Consider the following 21,959-nt stretch of genomic DNA (forward strand, 5'->3'; position numbering starts at 1 on the left):
GTTTCTCGTACCACGTGCAACTCTTTCCTCCAGGGAGGCATATCTGGAAAGGCTTCAGCCTCCAATATTTGGCGAGGTTTCATCTTCAGTCGGGAGAAGGAAACGGCAACCCACTCCAGTGTTCTTGCCTGGAGAATCCCAGGGACGGAGGAGCCTGGTGGGCTGCCGTCTATGGGGTCGCACGGAGTTGGACACGACTTAGCAGCAGCGGCGGCATCTTCAGTCGAATTTTCAGTTGCACATCCCACTCTCGCTGGGTGATCTTGTTATCAAACCGAACTGCTCGCCTGACGTGCAGAAAAGCCAATCCACTGGCACCAGGCCGTGGTGAAGGAAGGCGAAATGGAGCAGGACCCTGTGGAGCTCCTGGGCAGGGAGGCCTTTCCAACAGGTGCTGACTGGGGATGGGAGCGGATGGAGACGAGAGAACAGCCAAGAAGCAACAGCGCAGCCCTGGGGCAGAGTCCCCGTTCCGCCGCAAGGGATCACCGAATCTCTGGGCTCTTTTACAGAACCGAAACGCCCAAGCAATGGAAGATGTTCGCGTTCTTCACCCCGGAGAAGGCCGCGTCTGCTGTCCTCAAGAGGCGCATCGGGAGCCCACCTGAGGCCAGAGCTGAGCAGTGTGGGCTGAGGGGCCTGGGGCCCGTCCACGGGTCACTCAGAGTCCGGCCCGGCTGAGCGGCAGCGCGCACGCGGGGAAGGTTAGGTCGGCGAGAGTCGCTCAGGCGCGTCCGACTCTGCGATCCCTTGGACTATACAGTCCACGGAATTCTCCAGGCCAGAATACTGGAGTGAGCAGCCTTTCCCTTCTCCAGGGGATCTTCCCCATCCAGGGATCGAACCCAGATCTCTAGCAATGCACGCGGATTCTTTACCAGCTGAACCACCAGGGAAGCCCTTCACGTATTGAAAGATTCATGCAACGATGCGGGCAAAACGCGTATGTCAAGGCCCGCCCGCCGCAGAGCCGACGGCCAGAAGAGCGGGGTCCCCGCGGGAAACGGGGCGCGGGGCGCAGCGGAGGGGCGGGGCCGGACCGCCCAGTCTCCCCCCGCCCCCGGGGTCTCGGGCGCGCCTGTGCCGCCGCCCCGCCCCGTCCCTGGCCCGCCCCGCCCGCCCGCCGAGGCCGCGCTTCTCCCGGCGCGCTTTTCCCGCGCCGTTTCCCGCGTCGGGGGCTCGTCTCTGTCGCCCCCCGGCCCCCGGCGGCCATGGAGAGGACCCGCGCCGAGGTGGACGCGACACTGCAGACCGCCAAGCTGGACGCGGCCGAGCTGCTGCCCGCCGCGCACTGCCTGCGCTTCGGGCCCGCGGCCGCCGGCGACGTGTGCCTGCTGGAGCTGGAGCCCGCGCTGTGCGGGCGGCTGCAGGCCGGGCGCAGGTGGGGGGCCACGGGGGAGGGTGCAGAGAGGACCCGGGGGGCGGAGGGCGCAGGTCGGGGGACGCCAGGGGGTGCAGAGAGGAGCCCGCGCTGCGCCGGCGACTGCGGGCGCGGAGTCCGGGGAGGAGCCCGCGCGCCCCCTCGCCCCCTCGCCCGGGACCAGCGGGGCGGCCAGCCCACCCAGCTGGCGGCCCCGCCGCGCTGACCTCGCAGCCCCGCGGGCGGGCGCGAGTCCGGAAGCGGCTCCGCGGAAGTCGGGGGGTGTTCCCGAACCGCGCGCCCGGCCGAGCGCCGAGCGCCGGCGTGTCACCGTGACGCCCGGTGGGAGTGTCAAGATTTACGGAGTTCCTCTCTTCGCCTTCTTAGGTTTATTTTACCCAAGGTGTAGCCAGGACTTTGGGGGAAGTTTAAAACTTTTTTTTTTTTTTAACAGATTAGGTAATTGTGGAAGGCCCTCAAAAAAACAAAAACAAAAAAACAAAAAAACTCGCTTGGGGTCAAGTACTGAGAATCTGAAGCCGTTTTCTAATGCTAGGCCCGCCGCACATTTGCTGCAGGACCATGTGAAAAACATACGGAAGTCCATTCTCTGTCTCAACTTTGTGCAGTCCCGGAAGACGAGGAGTTAGGCGTTCTTGTTTAACTCTCCTCTGCACTGTTGTTTTCTGACACCTGTAGTTATTATATAGCTGTGGCTCAGGTGGTAAAGAGTCGGCCTGCAATGCGGGAGACCCGGGTCGGGAAGATCTCCTGGAGGAGGGCATGGCAACCCATTCCAGTACTCTTGCCTGGAGAATCCCATGGACAGAGGAGCCTGGTGGGCTACAGACCATGGAGCCTAAAAGGGTCGGACACAGCTGGAGTGGCTTTCACCTTTGTTATCCTGTAGGCTTTTAAAAATTGGGCGACTTCCCTGGCGGTCCAGTGGCTAAGACTGTGCTTCCAAGGCAGGGGGCCGGGGTTCAATCCCTGATCAGGGAGCTAGATCCCGCATGCTGAGGCTAAGAACTGGTGCAGCTAAATAAATACACTTGTTTTTAAATTATGCTGCCTTTAGACTTTCACTTCTCTTATTTTACTCATCGAACATTATTATAGTCATAGGCTAGTTTTCAGATGCTAGCAGTGAAGGATCTCTCAGGGAACTGAGGGAGAAGCATCACTGTGGGTTTTCATTTCATCTCAGCTGAGTTGGCAGGACTTTGAGAAAAGACTTCAGGTGTGAGCACCTGCTTTTTCCAGTTATAGTTAATCTAGCTGGCAAAAACCAGAATGAAAAGCTGTGTTAATTTTTTTTTTTTTTTGGTGAAGGAAGGGGTTGTTGTTTTAAAATATTTGAAAGCAGAGATGGTACAATGTGGATGTATATGTTAAGAGAAGGTACTTAGGACTATTGGATGTTGTTAGCACCAGAAAGCTTAAAAAAAAACACAAACCTATATTTTCACTTAAATGTAGGATTAGTTTTTCTAAAAAAAATTTCAGTCTTTCAGTTCAGGTTTTTTATTACTTATTTTAAAGAAGTGAATTGGGTACCGGAGGATTAAACATAGGCAGGGAGGACTGCTAGAATCAACTCCGTTTTTGTCATCTCCATTATCTTCATCATTTATTTTTCTTCTTCCCCCTTCTCGCTTTTGACCTTCCCCTCTTCTTCTTTCTTTTTTCTACCTGTGACCCTTTGTCACAGACATCGTTTACTCTAGTTTGTAAACATAGCCATTGCACATTTTCCTTTCAGCACTGAGGCCTTCTTTTCTCAAGGTCCCAGTTTCTTTCAGCGTGGGTGATGATTAGGCCAGGATGTGTTCATTTGATGGTGAGGGGTTGCTCAGGCCAAAACAGGAAGGACCACTTGGGTGGGTACCATGGCCAGCAGCATAGTCCTCGTCAGGGAGCTTATTAGTAATGCAGAATCCTATGTCCCATCCCAGACGAATTGCATCCTGACCTGCTTTTTAACAGGGTTCCCTAACACGCACGCTCATAAGTTTGAAAAGTATTGCTTTAGCGATTTTAGAAAGTTGTGACATCTTGACTGCAGCCTACGGATCCTCTTCCCAGCAGTTTACACAAAGATGCCATGTGGTAACATTCGGCCTCTGGTTTTTTTTTGGCCCGTGTGGAGTTATTTTTCCTTAGTGAGTCAGTTGGCGCAGTCCTTCCCCTGTGGAGCCCATCATTGTGGGGAGGTGGGGTGCCTGTGAGAGGAGGGGCCAGACATAGCCTCAAGACTTCATTGTAAATTCTAGAAACCTAGAGGGTTTTGGAACTGTGTGTAATGAGGCTGGGCATTGGTGTCTCAGTAAACCAAGTATTTTCTTGTTTTCCTGCAGTCTAGTGATTCGTGGTGATAAGGATGAGCAGGCGGTTCTGTGCAGTGAAGACAAAACATACGATCTGAAAGTAGCAGACACTTCCAATATGTTGCTTTTTATTCCTGGCTGTAAAATTCCGGAGCAGCTGAAGATGGAAGAAACACACGGTAACATTATTCACACTGAGGTACTGTCTTCTGTTTCCCGACTTATGTGAAAAAGACAGCATGCCTTCAATTGGAAACTCAGGGTGTGAGTTTCACCACCTTCCCTGGTGGCCCAGTGGTTAAGACTGTGCTCCAGCGCAGGTGGCGTGGGTTCGGTTCCTGGTTGGAGAACTAAGATCTCCCATGCTTGAGGCCAAAAAAAAAAAAACCCCAAAAAACTGGAGGTGTGAAATGTATAATCACAGAGAATCTGAAATTTTCTCTGATGAAACTGGAAATTTCTCAGCATTATTTTTGTTTGTTTGGAGTCATGTAAAGTTGTCTCTATTTTCCCCATGTGATGTTTAAGTCCTAGATAAGCTGACCATTTTCTGTAATAAAGAAAATTTACTATGAGGCGACTCATTCTAAAAGTTTTGCCTATTTTCAGGGAGTTCTGCTGTGGATAGCTTTTGAAAGGTGATTCCCTCAAACTATAACTAGTGCATTAGGTGATGTAGGGAAATGAAAAAATATGTTTTTGAGGGAAGTGTGTTCCTCACCTTTGAAGTTGGTTTAGTTCATTACTATCCGTGGCCATGTATAACAAATTCTTAATTACTTTGGAGACTACTGATGGCAGATACCAAACATAAGTTTCTATCCTGGCTCGATAGTTACACATATACAGTCAAAGCACCTTAATTCTATTAGATTAACTTCAAACCAACTACTTCCTAAAAACAGAATTGGAATAGAAATAAGGGAAAATACTGGGACACCTGAGTGGTTCATATGTTGCTAGAACAGAGGAACTGCCAGTAAAGATTATACTTTGACTTTTGTAGAGTTACGTGTTTGATTGTGATGAGCTAGAAATTTTGACTTTCATCCTTTTGGAGAAGATGTTATTTTTTTCATCATGACCTGTCTTGTGGTTTTTTGGAGAGGATATAAACATCTGTGAGTACCTTTGAGCTCTTCTTACTGGAGTTCTGTGTTCTGGGACCAAGTAAAACTTACCAGAGATCTGCTAGCCAGAGTTTCAGAATCTTTGGGTTGCACTTCAGATGCTTAAAAAGGCTCGGTCAGGAACGCACCTGAGCAGAGCAGGCTGGCATTGATAAATGGCAGTGGGTGCCCAGGCTCGGGGGTGATAGGGAATGGGGGTCTGTGACAGATTGGGGTGCACAGGCCTCAGGCAGGTAGGTAGGCGCTTCTTGGCCTTGTGGGAAAGCAGCCCATCATTGCCAGACCTTCTGATTTCTTTTGTCCAAGTGAAGCTTAAAATCTAGTTTTTAGGGGGCAAAATCTCCTTATTTTTCAATGTTGACAACGAATTAAAAGTCCATACTGAGCTTCGTTTTCCCCCTTAACACAAAAGCACACACCAGCGTCTGTGTGTTGGATCCAGCCCCTCTGTGAGCTGTGCCTGAGCTCAGCAGTCATTCTGTTTTGGTCCTTAAGCTTTGCTGAGACTCCGCGGCACCTCCAGTAGGCTCTGGACCTTGCCTCGTCCATCACGGCTTCTCCTGGTTTGAGAGTGGATGCGCCTCTGACCGTCCGTCTTAGGGCTGCAGTGTATCCCAGAGAGGATCCATTTCCGCCTTTTTCCAGTTCTTTCATGTGAAACAGTTACTGAGTGCCTACTAAGTGCTGGTGTTGATTGGGCAAATCCTGGAGATTGAAGAGAAGGATAACAGCGGTTTACCCGTCATTTAGCCACTATCACCTGATTTGAGTGACAGGCCTCTACTTCTCAAGTCCAGTAAGGAATTAGTTGCTGTTCTACCTAGTGGAAGCTCTTGCATTGAATAGAAGTCTTTCTTTTTTCACATCTGCTTAGTTTTAGCATCATGAGCAACACAGAGCAAGAGCGTCGCCTCTTCACTGTAACATCTATGCATAATTTGAAGACTAGGATAATGCTCTTCTTTACTTTCTGTTTTTCTGCCTAAATGTCTTCTTTCTCTGTGGTTTCTACGTGGTTTGCAGAATTGTCACCTTGCTAGTCATTCTCTTCTGGGCACACTCTTTAAGTTTCCAGAATGCACTTGAGATGTGGAAGGCAGGAGGAGGGGGCGACAAGAACAGATGGTTGGATGGCATCACCAACTCAATGGACATGAATCTGAGCAAACTTCGGGAGATAATGAAGGACAGGGAAGCCTGGTGCGCTGCAGTCCGTGAGGTTGCAGAGAGTCGGATGTGACTTAGCCACTGAACAACAATGACAACAGAAGCTTAATTATCCATTCTCATTATGTTGGCAGTGTCTTCTTGACTGAGATTTAAACAGATGTGACCTGCAGATGGGTGGCCATCTCAAGCAGATGGCTGGATGAGCACCTTCTCGGCAGAAAGCAGAATGCCTTGGCACCCTTTCTTGCTTCTAATGGAGGACGGATGTGTTGGATGAAATTTTATGTAAAGTTTTCTTTTAGAATGGCCCCTAAAAGATTATGATGTATTTGTAATCCCTAGATCTTTGGTTTTTCTAACAATTACTGGGAATTAAGAAGATGTAGACCTAAACTAAAGAAGTTAAAGAAACTTTTGATGGAAAATACCTATGAAGGACCTGACAGTGAAAAAGAAAAGGATTCCAGTCACTCAAAAGTAAGACTATTATTTTCATTTTTTAATTGGAATTTTAAAAATAGAGCTATAATGACATTCTTTAATGGTGACATTCTTTTTAAAGTTCATATTATGAAAATTTCAAACATACCCCAAAGCAGAAAGACTCATGTTCACTCTGTTGGCCATTTGTCAATATTTTGTCAATCTCATTTCTTCTGTCCCCCTACCGCCTCCCACCATATTTGTATTAGAAGTTCAACTGATTGACCTTTTTGCTTTGTCACGGCTTTATTGAGATCTGATTCGTATACCAAGCAATGTGCTTATTTTAAAGGGTGTAATTTAGCAGTTTTCAGTGCATTCACAGAGTCGTGTGATCATCAACTTAATGAAGTTTAGAATATTTTTATCACCCCTCCAAGGAAACTCTGTACCCCTTAGCTGTTCCCTCTCAATCCCGCCTTTCTCTCCTCTCTCCCACCTCAGCCCGAGGCTGCCTCTGGGCATTTTGTGTGAATAGAATCAGATAAGTGGCCTTTTCTGGCAGGCGCCTTTGGCCTAGCATGCAGTTTTCAGGGCCCATCGGTTCCTTTTCGTTGCTGAATGATGCCCTGTCTTATGTGTGCCATATTTCATGCGTCCATTCATCAGCTGATGAACATTTGTGTAGCTGCTACTTTTTGATTGTTGTCGATTACTTGCTTATTGTGAATAACACTGCTGTGAACATTCATGTTCAAGTGTCTAGTGAACCTGTGTTTTAATTTTTCTTGGAGATACACACACACACACACACACACGAGTGAAATTGATGGGTCCTGTGGTCACTCTATATGGGCTTTATATAGAATGTTTATACAGAAACCCCTTTGCCAATTTTCAGTTGGGTTACTTTATTATTAAATTGTAGGAGAGTTTTTTATGTAATCTAAACACAAGCTCTTTGACAGAATTTGCAAATATTTTCTTCTATTTTATGAGTTATCGTTTCACTTTCTTGACTTTTTAAAAAAAAAACTGGCAAGTAAAAGTACAGAAGTTTTCGTTTTGATGAAGTGCACATGATGTGTTTGCATTTTAGTGCTTGTGTTTTCAGCATCGTATCTAAAACGATTGCCACATTCAACATCACAAAGATTCTCTCTGTTTTCTTCTAAGATGTTCTCTGACTTTGTCTAGTCATCGTTACACATAAACTAAAGAAATTCAGCTATAAATATTGCCTTATCTGTCCCTATGTTTTATCCCCTCAAAATTCAGTAAGTCTGAAAAAAATTCTTTGTCCTAAAACGCGTTTTTTTGTTTGTTTTTGTTTCAGTATACGACTGAAGATTTGCTTGATCAAATTCAGGCAAGTGAGGAAGAAATAATGACCCAGTTACAAGTTCTCAATGCCTGTGAGATTGGAGGTAGCATTACTTACTGTTATCGATAGTGGTGGGATTGGTCATCGTTTGAGAGAGAGAGGTTTTTGTACATCTCCCTCTGTTTATTGCCGCTGCATGCTGTTTATTGAGTCCTCTTCTGGTCTTAGAGATGACGATATTTGTGTTTTGGGGAGTAGGGTAGAGACTCCATGTGATCACCTCTAACAAGGATGTCAGTCTCTGACCAGTGACTTGATTCACTCCTTACAGGCCTTTTCCTTTGGAGTACATGATAATAGAGGAACCACGTTTGATCAGGAAAGGTCTCAGATATCAGGAATCTTTTCCCTTCATTGTCTTTAATAGGTGAGGAAGCCAAGGCCTGGGAAGGGGGACAGACTAGTCCAGGGCCCCATGTCGAGACAGTGACAGGGTGAGGCATCAAACCAGGGACTTGAACTCCTGGCTCAGAATTAACTCACTGAATTTCCAAACTGCTTGGAAGATCTATTTATTCTTGTGATCACTCAGCATGCTTTTGAGTAAGTGTGAAGTAGTTTATATAATAAACCTGTGTAAAAGCAGTAGCAGCAGTAGCCCAGCAGAACCGTCTTCAGTGTTTTTTGACTTTCTTCTGGTCCGGAGTGGGGGAGTGGGAGCTTCCCCCCAACCCCTACCCTCCCCACACGCCGCCTCTGGGCCTACATTAACACTTGAGTAGATGTTTGTGTGCATTGCTCAGCCCTCTCAAACTTGCCCAGAGAAGCAGCTTAATTCTGCACCCACGTGTTAGGAAGGAGGAAATTGGCATGGTGTGGTGGATGCACTTTTCAATTTACTCACAGTCTTCCAAGCAAGATGAGCTTCTGTGGTCAATTCTGCTGAGCAAAGCAGCTGCACACGACTTTAGAACTAACTGGAAGCACTTGGTTCTTTGTTGTGGTTCCTTGAGTTTTAATTGTGGAGGCCTGCTTCTAATTACTATGGTATAGGGATACCATGAGTATTAAGGTTAAGAATAGAAAACTGGATTTAATGCAGCCCTCTGCATTTTTTGTGTATTGCATGTTTTGTTTATTTTGGTGTGTGTGTGGTGGGGTGGGATGCATAGGTGTTTTCCCTACTATTCTTTTTCAGTTTTGCATCACACATTCCATGTTTTAACATTGCTTTTATTCAGAATAAGAATAGGAACATTCTCCCATGGAAATGATGGCTGTGCACTTGACTTGTTTCTCCAGGGACGGTGGCAGTGCCTTTGGCTATAAGATGGCGTTTCATCATCTTTCACAGGGATTGGGAAATATATCTGGACACCCAGCCTTTGTTTCGCTGCTGGTCCGCATCGTACCTGAGTCTGTTATCTCGTGAATGAACTAGACTTCTTTTTTAAAAGCATATTTATTCTTCCATTTGGCTGCCTGGCGTCTTAGTTGCTTGCGGCGTGTGGGTCTTCACTGCATCCTCGGGATCCTTCACTGTGGTGCACTGATTTTCCAGCTGTGCTGCTCGGGCCTCAGCAGTTGGCGCCCACGGGCTCTCTTGCTGTGGCGTGCAGGCTTAGTTGCTTCTCGGCGTGCGGGATCTTAGTTCCCCGACTGGTGATCCAGCCCACATCCCCTGATTGCACAGCATATTCCTGACAACTGGACCACCAGGATAGTCCTTGAGTAGACTTCTTCTCGAGCACGGGAATGGCTCTCCAAGGTGCTGGTGGGAGGGCATTAACCACGACAGTGCCCTGCTGCAGAGGTCACCGTGTGGAGTATCCAGTCCGCCACCTCAGCTCCTTTGTGTGACCCTCTAAGAAAATGACCGGACCAGCTACCGGTTTCCCCATTTCCATTTAGAGCAACAAGATTATTATGAGATAATTGAGGATTAAAGCACTTGGAAAAAAAAGTCAAAATGTTGGTCATGTGCAAAGTACTCTTTAAAAACCACCTGACCCCCCCGACACAGTTTGCAACGATTGGGAGAAAAGCTGGAACAGAAGCATTGTTTATAAAGAAAGCTAAGACATGTCTCTTTTTTGCAGTGGGCAAGAGTATATTGCTACTATATGAGTCTTATCAGTCAATTCATTTGTTTACATTAAATTCGTTTAAAATGAATGTTCTTCAGTAAATGTAACTTTGGAATTTATAGGTTATTGGAGGATTCTCGAATTTGATTATGAGATGAAACTTCTGAATCATATAACTCAGCTTGTGGATTCTGAATCTTGGTCTTTTAGCAAGGTTCCTTTGAATACATGCCTTCAGGAACTTGGACCATTGGAGCCAGAGTAAGTATTTATTCCGCATCCTTCCAGATTTTAAGGGAAAGAAAATTATTATCCAGGGTAGGACTAAACTCAGGGCATAGACTGTTTATATTTTAATATCATATAGAAATCTGAAAAATATACAACTAAAAAGGACTTGGGAATTTTGGTCACTGGGAAGAATAAATGTCACTTTTTTTTCCTGCCATTAAAAATATAAAGAAATAATTATATATGTTATTTTATAATAAATGTATGCTCACATGATGTGTATAAAAATATTTAACATGGGACCTGACATATTGTAGCTTTCCAGTATATTTTAGTTTTTATTTTTTAAAGTTTCTTGGCTATACCACATAGCCTATAGGATCTTAGTTCCCTGACCAGGAATCAAACCTGTGACCAGGGAAGTCCCAGTATTTCAAATTTATATCTTAATTTATAGTTAGCAATAGTGTTTGAAAGTTAATGCATAAAATTGTGAAAACTTTTCAAATAAGTGTTTAAAATTTTTCAGGGAAATGATTGAACACTGTCTTAAATGTTATGGAAAGAAATACACAGAGGAAGGTAAGATTGGGAGAATGTTTTAACAAGTGTTTTAACTCTTGGTGTGTTAAACTTGGCATGCCTTTTGAAGTGTCTTCTTGTTAAAACCGAGATCTCCATGAGGGGATGGGAGATGAGTTGTGAGTGTCCTTCTGTGAGTTTGCACTGAGGGAAAGGGGACGGTGTACAGTTCAGAAGACAGTGTGCCACCATCTGCTGCCCTTTCCTTAGGCGAAGTTTATTTTGAACTGAGTGCAGATAAGATATGCAGAGCTACAGCACAGATGCTACTTCAGAACGCAGTGAAGTTCAATCTCGCTGAGTTTCAGGAAGTATGGCAACAGAGTGTTCCCGAAGGAATGACAACTAGGCTTGATCAGCTTAAGGTAAGGTGGCGACGTGATTACCTCCATAACTCAGCAGGTTATGAGGCGGAATGAAGCCTGTATTGGAACTGAATTTGGAACTGAACTGGAACTGAATTTATTTTCCTACCTTAGGGGTGCACTCTACATTCAATCCATCACAAAAATCCTTTAAAAAAACAAAACAAAAGCCCACAAAGCCCACTTAATTGAAGTATACTTCACATATCACAGTCTGCCTGTTTGTAAAGGATTTGTAGCAAATGTAATGAGTTTCCAGCCACCGCAGTCTAGGTTCAGAACGTGTGTCACCTCAGTACGATCGCTTGGGCCCATTTACAGTCGGGTTGACGCCTAGGTTTCCCTTGGGCTTCCCTGGTGGCTCAGCTGGTAAAGAACCCGCCTGCAATGCGTGAGACCTGGGTTCCATCCCTGGGTCGGGAAGATCCCCTGGAGAAGGGAAAGGCTACGCACTCCAGGATTCCGGCCTGGAGAATCCCATGGCGTCACAGAGTCGGACACGACTGAGACTTTCACCTCCTAGGTTTCCTGAGAGAGTGGGACTTAGAGCAGGTTTGGGCAGCAGACACAATGAGTTCATATATAAGTTCAGCTAAAGAGGTCTGGTGCTTGGACAAGGGATTTGAGGTGAAGTCCAAATAGTACAGTCATTAGCAAGTAGTGGTGGATGGAATCACAGGTTTAGAGGAGGTTACCCAGGACAGTGACAGCAAAACAGTTAGAGGGATGGTCTGGGGCCCAGGGAATTACATCAGGTCAGGAGAAAAGGCATGAAATCGTGATGCAGGCTTAAAGAGGAAGAGGTGATCGATACTAATGAAGTAAAGGGGGCTAGTGAGATGAGTCCAATAAAGGGCCCATGGGCTTGGTAATGACAGCTCACAGTGAGCTTTAGAACTAGAGCCTTTTCACTAAACTGGTGGTGGTAAGAGCCAGATTCTAGAAGGGAAGGGAAGTGACTGCTGAGAGGCGCTCTCTTTATGAAAAAGCCTATTGTAAGCTCAGCTTCATGATGCTGAGGTTTTACATACCTCGGGCTGAGCTCAACATAAGGTAAAAGAATGAGTCACTTTTTTTTTTTTTTTTTTAACATTAAACTATTACTTGAGCTCTCCTTTTTCTCATTTCTTACAGGGTTTGGCCTTGGTAGACAGACAGTCAAGACCAGAAATCATATTTCTGTTGAAAGCAGAAGACTTACCTGAGGGGGATCAGGAACGTTTCAATAGTCTGTTCTCTCTGAGAGAGAAGTGGACAGAAGAAGATATTGCTCCATATATTCAGTAAGTGATTTATTACAGATGGATTTTGAGGATTGCTCTTTTGTAGCAGGTAGCAGAGGGTTTCCGTTTTGTGTTGTTTTGAGTCTTCCCTGATGGCTCTGCTTCCTTCCCAGCGCTCTCAAGTCCTGGCTGGCTCTCCTCTTACCATTCTCCATAAGTACTGATCTGGATGGTGGGGGATGTGTCATCTCTCTGCCTTTCTCCTGTGTCTAGAATCACTTCTCTGCTCTTCTTGCAAACTGCAACTCTTAGAGGAACGGTCTGCTGTGTACCCTCCTGTGACTGTAAGGCAACCACCCCTCTCTGATGGCCACCTTCTTTTTTTCCCGCTGCCTTAACATTTGGGGAGAAGTCAGAATTCCTAAGAACAAGTTCACCCTAAAGTCACTACTTGCAAGACTGACCCAAAATGCACTGCTGCTGCTAAGTCGCTTCAGTCGTGTCTGACTCTGTGCAGCCCCATGGACAGCAGCCCGCCAGGCTCCTCCGTCCCTGGGATTCTCCAGGCAAGAACACTGGAGTGGGTTGCCAGTTCCTTCTCCAATGCATGCATGCATGCTAAGTCGCTTCAGTCGTGTCCGACTCTGTGCGACCCCATGGACAGCAGCCCACCAGGCTCCTCTGTCCACAGTATTCTCCAGGCAAGAACACTGCAGTGGGTTGCCATTTCCTTCTCCCAAAATCCACTAACAAACCCCACCACTTCCTCCTTGTGTCCCATGCCTCTTAGGGCCTCTCTCTTCTCTCTACCCAGCCTCAGTTTTCTCATATCTCACGTGGGGTTAAATAATACATGACTCATACTCTCACCATGAAGGTTGGAGATAATACATCCATGTAATGTATCTAGTTCAGTTATGGCTTAGTAGCCTGTCTTTACTCATCTCTCTCCCCATAATGCATACCCCTCTGTTTGTTGGAAAGGTGGACTTAGGGGAGAGATATAAAGAACGAGTGCTGTGAATATCGTGTTATGTTCCCTAGACTATTTTTGATGTTCATTTTTTTAATTTTGTTCATTAATTTTGTTATTGTTCCCACAGAGATTTGTGTGGAGAGAAGCAAACCATTGGTGCACTGCTCACAAAATATGCTCGATCTTCAATGCAAAATGGTGTTAAAGTTTATAACTCAAGAAGACCCATTTCTTAAAAAGAACAACAGTTTTTTCTTTGGGACTAAAGTTGCTGGATATAAGAAAATGTTTTTTTATGTATTTGTATTTCAGACTTTGAAAAACCCAATGCTTTGGGGCCTTTTCTCCTCATCTTCAGTATTTTAAAACTACTGCTCTTTTTTCTTAAAGGTGATAGGATATTTTATGTCTTTCAAGATATGTTGTTTCATGTACACAGTGTAAACAAGGACAAAAGTGTTATTTTCTATATTCAGTATATTTTGGTAGTCTATATGAGTTCATGTATACAGTAACAGGTTTGGTTTTTTTATATTGCAAATTGCATTTATTTAATTAGGATTTGGCACTCTAGTCATTAATAAATTTGAAAGTTTTCAGAGAACTAAATAGTAATAGTGTCGTAGAAGAGAATTATTTATTTACTTAAATATCATTTCCCAAGTGAGTTCCCCTCTACTTTTGACCTTCCACCAAAATAGCAAATCACATGATGCTATCAACTATTTAAAGTAGTTGTTTGTATTGATGAAATGGGCTTGATAATGGCTCCTGTTCACCTGGCTCCTGTAGATATGATTTCAGAAAGACAACAGTGAGTGGTCCTGAAGAGAGATCTTAGTTCCCTGCCCAGGAATCAAATCTGGGTGGCCTGGATAAAAAACCGAGAATCCTAGCTGCTAGTCCACCACCAGGGTCTAGAAAGTGAAACTGAAAGTGTTAGTCGTTTAGTCGTATCCAACTCTTCGAACCCATGGACTGTAGCCCCTCCAGGCTCCTCAGTCCATGGGATTCTCTGGATGAGAACATTGGAGTCAGTTGCCACTCCCTTCTCCAGGAGATCTTCCCAACCCAGGGATTGAACCCAGGTCTCTGGCATTGCAAGTAGATTCTCTACTGTCTGAGCCATGAGGGAAGCACCAGGAGCTAGACCAAGAAGTAAAGTTCCCCTGGCTCTTGCCTCCTTTGAAAACAAAAATGTTTTGAGGAGGCAAAAACTGTAAAAACAGGTACAAAGTTTATTTTCAGAGATACAGCATAACAAGTGGGGGAGCATGGAGAGAAACAGTTTAAGACAGAATAAGGCAGAAATACACACCAGGAAAGAAAGGGTGTGGCCGTCCTCCCTAATTGAGTAGGAGCACAGTAAAGATGACTTAAATCACTTCTATAGGACAGTTCTTCCTGGTCTTTGTTTTCCTTTGGCCCATCTTCTTCTTTCCCCACATCTGATCTGTTCCAGGATACTCCCTAAGGTCCATGCGCAACTTTTTGCTAAAGATGGATTCCACCACAGAGACTACTGGGGGTATTGGTGCCCTGCCTCCCTTTTTTACTTCCAAGGAGACTTTTTGCACCTGTGTGGTCAGGAAGTTTCCTTGACCTCAGGAATGGTCATTTTATCTCTATTCCAGCAGAGCTCAGCTTCTGCAACTAGCTTTGTCCTTGGAGTGTGGGGAAAACAAAGCTTCAGTTTTTCTCCACTTGACAGATACCAGCTGCCCAGCCCAGGGGCCCCTCTATCTCCTACCTCAGATATGCACTTTGGGATGAAATTTGCTTCCTATTCTTTCTTTAACCCAGTGACATCTTTTTAACTTAATTGCATCTATCATGCTAAATATTCTCCATCTTCCATGCAAAATGGTATTAAAAAGTTTGTAATTCAAGAAGACCCTTTTCAATACTAATCCCCTGTGAAGAATACTAACAATAGTTTATAATCCTATAATGAAGGATACTGACACAGGTAATACTCAAAAACTACAAGTAATTTCTGGTTTTGGAATGCTTGATAAAGTTACTTTACATCTTTATTTTCCTAGTATGTTTTCCTTTAGACCAAAGTTCAAATTAATTTTAGCTAATGAACTTGTCATCAGGACAGTTGGAAGAGTTAAACCTGGTCCAAAGTTAAAAAAAAAAAAAGTTAATGGATAATCCACAATTAACCAAGATTCAACTGTCACTGGAGTTTACAACCGTTTTATTCCCATGCACATGAAATGCCGCCGTCGCTGCAGTCGTGTCGGACTCTGTGCGACCCCACGGACTGCAGCCCACCAGGCTCCCCGGTCCCTGGGATTCTCCAGGCAAGAACGCTGGAGTGGGTTGCCATTTCCTTCTCCGATGCATGAAAGTGGAAAGTGAAAGTGAAGTGACTCAGTCGTGTCTGACTCTTAGGGACCCCATGGACTGTAGCCCACCAGGCTCCTCCATCCATGGGATTTTCCAGGCAAGAGTACTAGAGTGGGGTGCCATTGCCTTCTCCCTCATGAAATGCAGATGACTTCAAAATAGTCCGGTGTTTCAGTAATTCTGCATCTGTATAATCCACTTATTTAATTAATTAATTTTTCAATAAATACCGAGGCAGCGATGCCTAGTGAGGACCTGAATTCGAGTTAGACTCCTTAAGGTGTAATCTCGTCTTTTCCAGCCTAAGTCACAGCTCCGGTGAGTTGAGGGTTCTTTTTACACAGCGCCCGGAGGGACGCCTCCTGGTTTCCTAGGTCTCGGCCCTTGGCGCTTTGAAAACCTCGTCCCCATGCTTTTCAGTGTTTGCGCTACATCTTTATTTCTCTAAAATTTAATGTTTCGCCTTTCCGTCCTGCTGTGTTCGCGTCATCCACAAAATATCTGTCAAGTTTCCACAGCTTCAACGGTTTTCAGCCGCCGTCTGCACTTTAAATGGCAAACGCAAATCCCGGTGCTCGCCAAGCCCCGCCCACGGACAACAAGACTTCCGGCTGCCGCCTCAGAACCGCCCTACTTCCGCTGACGTCAGGAGTCAGAGGTTCCGAGAAAGATGTCGGCTAGCCGGCGCTGTTGGACGCTTCTGTGGGGAGTGTTTCCGTGACAGGCGCTCGACGGAGACGACGGACGAGCCGAGTCCCCAGAGCGAGTGTGAAGGGCGGCCGCGGCGGATCGGGCAGGGCTGGGCGTGGTGCCCAGGGCGCTCCCGCCGCGGGCCGTGACTTTTGGGAGCGTGCGGGAACGGGGACCGTCGGGTGCCCAAGGCCGGTGATGCCCCGCCGCCGCCCGGGAGGCCGGGAAGCCGAGCTCCGCGGGGCCCCTTTATGCCGCCGACTGGCTCTGACCCCGCCAGAATGAACAGGAAGAAAGGAGACAAGGGCTTTGAAAGCCCAAGGCCGTATAAATTATAAGTATTTTTTTTTCTTTATCTTCCTTTCTTCTGGGGCTTCCCGGGTGGCTCAGACGGTTAAGAATCCGCCTGCAGTGCAGGAGACCCAGGTTCGATCCCTGGGTCGGGAAGATGCCCTGGGGGAGGGAAAGGCTACCCACTACAGTATTCTTGCCTGGAGCATCCCATGGACCGAGGAACCTGGCGGGCTACCGTCCATGGGGTCACAGAATGCACACGGCTGAGCGACTCACACTTCCAGGTTTGGTTTTCGTTAGTTATGATTGATCAGTTTCAGTGATCGCTTGAAGCTGACTTAGTGGGCCTGGAAAGCCTAGTGGGAAACTGGAAGCCGCCCACAGTTTTGTAGGGCGAAAATGTCTTGAATGACAATGTAATTTCAGCAGATTTACTGCCCTTTACAGATTAATGTACCTTTTTCTTAAATTGCATTTTTGTCCAAAAAATTTTATTTTCGTGGCTGTTGCTGAATTTTAAATGAACAAGTTACGCTAATTTCTAGGGTTTTAGCATGAAAGATAAGTATGATTTTGAGCTGCTTGGAACACAGTTCTTGTTTACACTGGGATCGAAATATGCATTATTTAATAATTGAAATATTTTCTTTATTCTTTAATGTACAACCCATCAGGTCGTCTGCATCAACAACATAAACTTCCAGAGAAAATCTGTTGTGGTAAGTATGTTCTCAGCAGTTATAAGAGAGAACAACAGCATGCTTTGCAGTACTCAGAAACTTTCCGCTCCGGGTTATGGGTTTTGAGAATAGATACGAATTAGAATTCAAACTTGTATGACTTCAAGAGCCATGGCCTTACTACTATACTGGCCAACACCTCAGTTCTCCCTTTCCTTTTTTCCTGTTTTCTGATAAAAATTTATTTCTCTTAGTATGTTGTGGAATATGAGTCTACATTACCAAACATTTTAGATTTGCGTATGAAACAAGAATAAGTCCACAGTGAGATTTTTGTCTGTGAAAAAATTAAGGTTGATAGACAAACTGACTTATTTAAATTGACTGTTCAGAGGCTGCTATTGTTTTTCTGATTTTTGCCTGACCTTGTTTCCCTGGCATTGCTTTGTAGTAAAGTTCTGGATAAAGGTGTTTGAAACCTAGTAATTGCACCCCCCCCCCCCGGCCAATTTAGATGTAGGGAGTGTTATATCCATATGGATTGATAAATCTGCATATATATATCCATATATGATATATATCCAAATATCCGTGTGGATTGATATATTTGTTCTAGGAACGCCATTGATAGCCTAAGACCCAGGGTTATGAATCTGTGGAGCTCCCTCCTCTTCTATTTTCCGTTTCCTCTTTATGCCTCTTGTTTGACCACCCTGACCAGCAGCCGGAAGGCTAGTGCCCAGTTAATGCATCTTCTTGGATACAGAATAGGGTTAGAGGGCAGATTAGGAAGGGCAAAAGGAAGGTATCTACAGCAGTCTAACCCCTTTTGCCCCCAGATCATCCTCTCAACGCTTCTGTTTAGATGACAGTGTTCCCAGCTTAAGGAAGTCCCATCAGCTATTGTAGCATTAGCTATGTTGTGGCATTAGCTAACTACCTGTTTTTGTAAGTAAAGTTTTATTTGAACACAGCTACACCCATTTATTTATAAACTGTCTAAGGCTGCTTTGGAGCTACAATGGCAAAGTGGAACAGCTGTGAAACTGTGAGGCCTGTAATATCTATTTAGTCTCTGGCCCTTTAAGAAAAAGTTTGCTGATCCCTGAAGTAATCCATTTGTGTGAAGAAATGGCGATTTCGGCACTTTTCCCACCTGAAGTATTAGCTATCGCCTGTAATGGAAGAAAGGTGGGTAAAAGAGTGTGAATATTAGTTATTGTAGCCTTTGCTTTCTTCAGTTGATATCAAGGTCAAAGTTGATGCACACAGCTTTCTCCCACCTGTTCCAGTTTTCTCTTCCTTTTGACAGCATTTCTTTTGGTCTGTCATAGACCTTCATTTTGCATCCTTGCTGGTTTTGACTTCATTTGGTTTGTTGCAGTTTGCCATTGATTAGGGCTATTCGTCAAGCGGACCTCAGAGGCCTTCCATTGAACCCCCTGAATTGCAAATGGAATTCTTGCTTCTGTTGTGTAACAGAATCGCAGTTGCTGCTAGTCTTTCAGCCAGGACAGTGTCCCCTTTCTGTGCCTGTTCGTTCAATGGCATGAGGAGCCCGAAGTGGTTTAGTCTCAGCTTCCACTTTAATAAAGCCGTGGCTCTGTGCCCTGGTGGATGCGTTCCTCTTTGACCACTAGGCTTCTGAACGCCCCGAACCTGAAGTCTTCAAGACAGGAAGCAAAATCCTTTCAGTGGCTTTTTGAAGCAGCAGTGAGCATAGTCACTCCTGCTTTTGCCCCTTGGCCCCCAGGTCTGCTTGGCTGTGCAGAGATGACCTAATGTTACACCAGCGGCCACTGGTTTAGGATGGCCTCCTGTCAGAGCTCTCGGTTGGTGCTGTAGCTGAGCCTTCAGCAGTTGATCATGTTGGCCACTTCTGGATGAGAGGAAAAAATTAACTTTGCATGTAAAATTTATGTGTAAATTCTGCCACACTTTTCTATACACATGGAAGTGTGTATGGGATAGTATGTTGACACGGATGGCTTTTTGTAGGTAAATTGTATTAATAGGGAAGGAAAATCTAGAGTATGTGTTTTTATAAGGATAAATTACTGTCTCCCCTCTACAATACCAGCTGTCTAATGTAGTCATTTTACTGCTGAGTGACTGACTAACTGATCCTTCCTGGGAAGGTCCCTTGTTAGAAGCTGATTTTGATCCTCTGCTGTGGGGAGGCGGGCACTCAGCACTGATGGTGACCAGATCAGGCTTTGTTGAGGGCAGAGCATGTTGTTGGGTTCCTGTGTGGCCTCTGTTCTTGCCACCGTGACAACTTTGTGTATTAGGGTGGCTAGGGAAAGAGTCTGTGGACATCTGCTGGATAGATAATCTTGCCAGTTGATTTTTGAGGGCCCCCTCCACAGTCCCTGAGGATGCCTCTGTTGGTCATTTATGTGATAACATTTTCATATTATACCTACTCTGAGAGATTCATGTGTACACTTACTTTTCCCATCACCCTCTTATTTTCAGTCCTTTAGTCTTGTTCTTTACACATTCCTAACCAGCTGGCCAACCTAGCACTGCCCCACTCCCTGTAGAAGTGTACGTGGGTCATTTCTGCTTCCGCAAACACTGTGCCACCTGTTGCGTTTGCTGGCGTCCTGCCCACAGCAGGGTTTTCTTGCACTGTTTCATGACTACGCTTCAGTGAGAGTTACCATCCATTTTCAACTGTGCTAGCCTGCTGTACAGACTTATTCATAATTCAGGCTTGTGTTTTGTCTCGTTATTAAACATGGGGAACTCTCCATGAGGTCATGGGTGTGGATTGAGAGGAAGTGGAGATTCGATGGGAGCAAGTCTCTTTGGGTTCTGAGTCAGTGGCGCACGCTGTTTGCCTTTTGTGCCTTAGGAGCCTTCCTGGGCCTGGTCCGGAGGTGGTGTTTCCATTAAAAGGTGGCAAGCTGCTGCACGCACTCAGTTCATGATAGCCATTTCAGGTTAACAAAAACTACCTGAAATGTTTGAAGTCCCGTGGTTATGTGTTCGGTCTCGACTGCAGGGTCTAGTAGCAAAGCAGTAGTTGCTTTGCACATAGAAAATAGTTGCTGGCAGAAGAGGCCACGGGTCTCCTCTGAAACCGCGGAATGGCAGTGCAGTGTCATCCTGCGGGAGAAAGCCAGAGTCAGTGCAGCATCCCTGTCTACTGGGCACAGCCCAGTGCTGGTGGCTCCGCTGAGTCATACGGCCTGAGGCGGGCAGCTTGGACCACAGCCTGGACCCACTGCAGAGCTCTTTGTTGTTCTGAACCTCTTCCAGAAGATGACAGTCTTAATGATTGCCTAGTAAGCGATATGCCTGAATGTATAGATTGCTTTCTGAATGCAAAGAAGCCTCCCAGTTTTCCTGCCTTCTTTTTTTCCCCCTCTTGGTGGGAAGTGCAAAGTGCAGTAACTTTCACTGTAGGTTTATTTTTGTGTGCCTCAGACCACTGGAACCTTAGAAGCTCTGTTGATGTGACAGTCCCCCGAACATCCATGAGATTTAACTCTCAGGCTTTGCCATCTGTGTGTTTTCTAGTAAGGCGGATCGAGAACTTGTTCTTCCTTTCTCACCAGGTCCAGGTATTGTAATGTTGTTAGTATAACATACCAGTGTGATTCACTTTGGGCTATCCTGCAGTCAGGACACTTTTGAACTTCGTTTTGACTGAGCAGAGAGTTGAGAGAGTTACTAGATGATAGTGATGGGGTTCTCATGTTTAGAAGACAGCCTGCTTCTGTTTTTTTTTTCCTGATGGGATTTGAGGGGGAGGGAAAAAATTGCTTGATAATTCATGGCAATATTTGCTACCAGGAGCTGTGCTGATTTGCTGCAGTCAGAGTATCACTTCTGCAAACGTGGTTGTGGTTGGCAAGTTTGTGATAGTTCACGATCATTCTGCAAGACCCACTTGGCTTTTGCACTGGCCAAATAGCTGAGTTAAATGAAGGTGGATTAGGCATCGTCCGCGTCTCTGCGGGCGCTGATCTCTGCCGTTCTCAGAGGTGTCAGGTTGTGTTGAAGGTTGTGCTGAAGGGGGACAGGTGGCCCGTTGGTGTCCACTCAGTCCTTCCACCGTAGACCTCACTCAGAGGGAGGTCAGAGAATGACTGTGAGGTTTGCCAGTTACTCAAATGTATCCTGTATGTTTGGACTGCGTAATAAATACCAGGCCTACCCTGAGAGAGATGTGGGAACCCCTTAAACCCCTTTATTACTTGACCTCCAGAGGTCGCCAGTCTGGGGAATTCCCTAGCAGTTCAGTGGTTAGGACTCTGCCTTGTCGCTGCCAAGGGCCCAGGTTCAATCCCTGGTCAGGGAACTAAGATACCATAAGCTGCACTGCCTGGCAAAAACAATCCCCCTCCATACCCTCCCCCCCAACACTCACTCTCTCACACACACACACACACACACACCCTGACTTCCAGTCTGCCTAGTGAACTGTTGTAATGTAATGGGACTCCGGGGATTACTGTCAGTTCTGAACCAAAATATAGTTAACTCCAGGAAAGGGCAAAAAATTATTTATTTGAGGTGACATAGAAGTTAAGATTTAAAAGAAAGATAGGAGAGAGTTGAACATGTTTGTAGGTGTGGGGGAAAGTCCTGTGAGAGGAGAGATTATAGGAGAAGGTGATTAATAGAGCATGGCTTCTGAGAGCACTACAGAGTGTGGCCTCTAGCAGAGGAGTGGAAGGAACTCTTCAAAACAGGAGGAGGAGATAGGCGCGTGTAGCCAAAGGGCG

General features: G+C 45.7%; 2 protein-coding genes across 24 annotated transcripts in view; both read left to right on the plus strand.

Annotated features, from left to right (window-relative positions):
- Window positions 1-1,118: 1,118 nt before the first annotated feature.
- Window positions 1,119-13,807, plus strand: DSCC1 (DNA replication and sister chromatid cohesion 1). 5 transcript variants are annotated; one of them, XM_086335741.1, is made up of 9 exons: window positions 1,119-1,381; window positions 3,718-3,886; window positions 6,330-6,464; window positions 7,747-7,837; window positions 9,944-10,082; window positions 10,582-10,634; window positions 10,845-10,999; window positions 12,134-12,282; window positions 13,326-13,807. In XM_086335741.1, the coding sequence occupies exons 1-9, from the start codon at window positions 1,212-1,214 to the stop codon at window positions 13,432-13,434; spliced, it is 1,170 nt and encodes a 389-aa protein (XP_086191867.1). In that variant the 5' UTR covers window positions 1,119-1,211; the 3' UTR covers window positions 13,435-13,807. The 5 variants fall into 5 exon arrangements, with proteins under 5 accessions (XP_086191867.1, XP_086191868.1, XP_086191870.1 ...); XM_086335744.1 differs by lacking the exon at window positions 1,119-1,381 and adding an exon at window positions 1,638-2,227; XM_086335743.1 differs by lacking the exon at window positions 1,119-1,381 and adding an exon at window positions 1,675-2,266.
- A 2,385-nt stretch (window positions 13,808-16,192) lies between these two features.
- TAF2 (TATA-box binding protein associated factor 2) overlaps window positions 16,193-21,959 on the plus strand; it is a 104,786-nt gene continuing 99,019 nt past the window's right edge. For 12 of the 19 annotated variants that reach the window (XR_015140423.1, XR_015140424.1, XR_015140418.1 and 9 more), the window contains exons 1-2: window positions 16,193-16,580; window positions 17,205-17,259. Coding sequence is in view for 10 of the 19 variants with exons in the window: in XM_086335713.1 (XP_086191839.1) it covers window positions 16,498-16,580; window positions 17,205-17,259 (138 nt within the window). In the remaining 9 variants the exon portion in view is untranslated. Of the gene's footprint in view, window positions 16,825-17,204; window positions 17,260-21,959 lie in introns of those variants that run through there. The other 7 variants (XM_086335710.1, XM_086335712.1, XM_086335715.1 and 4 more) reach the window with 3 other exon arrangements.

This window comes from Bos grunniens, chromosome 14 (genome assembly GCF_055505025.1).
Source record: "Bos grunniens cultivar Pamir isolate PY7600 chromosome 14, Bosgru_T2T1.0, whole genome shotgun sequence".
NCBI classification, from domain to species: Eukaryota; Metazoa; Chordata; class Mammalia; order Artiodactyla; family Bovidae; genus Bos; species Bos grunniens.

Coding starts and splice junctions, on each gene's coding strand:
- DSCC1 (XM_086335741.1), top strand. CDS start 1,212: ATGGAGAGGACCCGCGCCGAGGTGGACGCGACACTGCAGACCGCCAAG. Junction 10,083..10,581: donor CTTGGACCATTGGAGCCAGA/GTAAGTATTTAT, acceptor AAAATTTTTCAG/GGAAATGATTGAACACTGTC. Junction 12,283..13,325: donor GATATTGCTCCATATATTCA/GTAAGTGATTTA, acceptor TTGTTCCCACAG/AGATTTGTGTGGAGAGAAGC.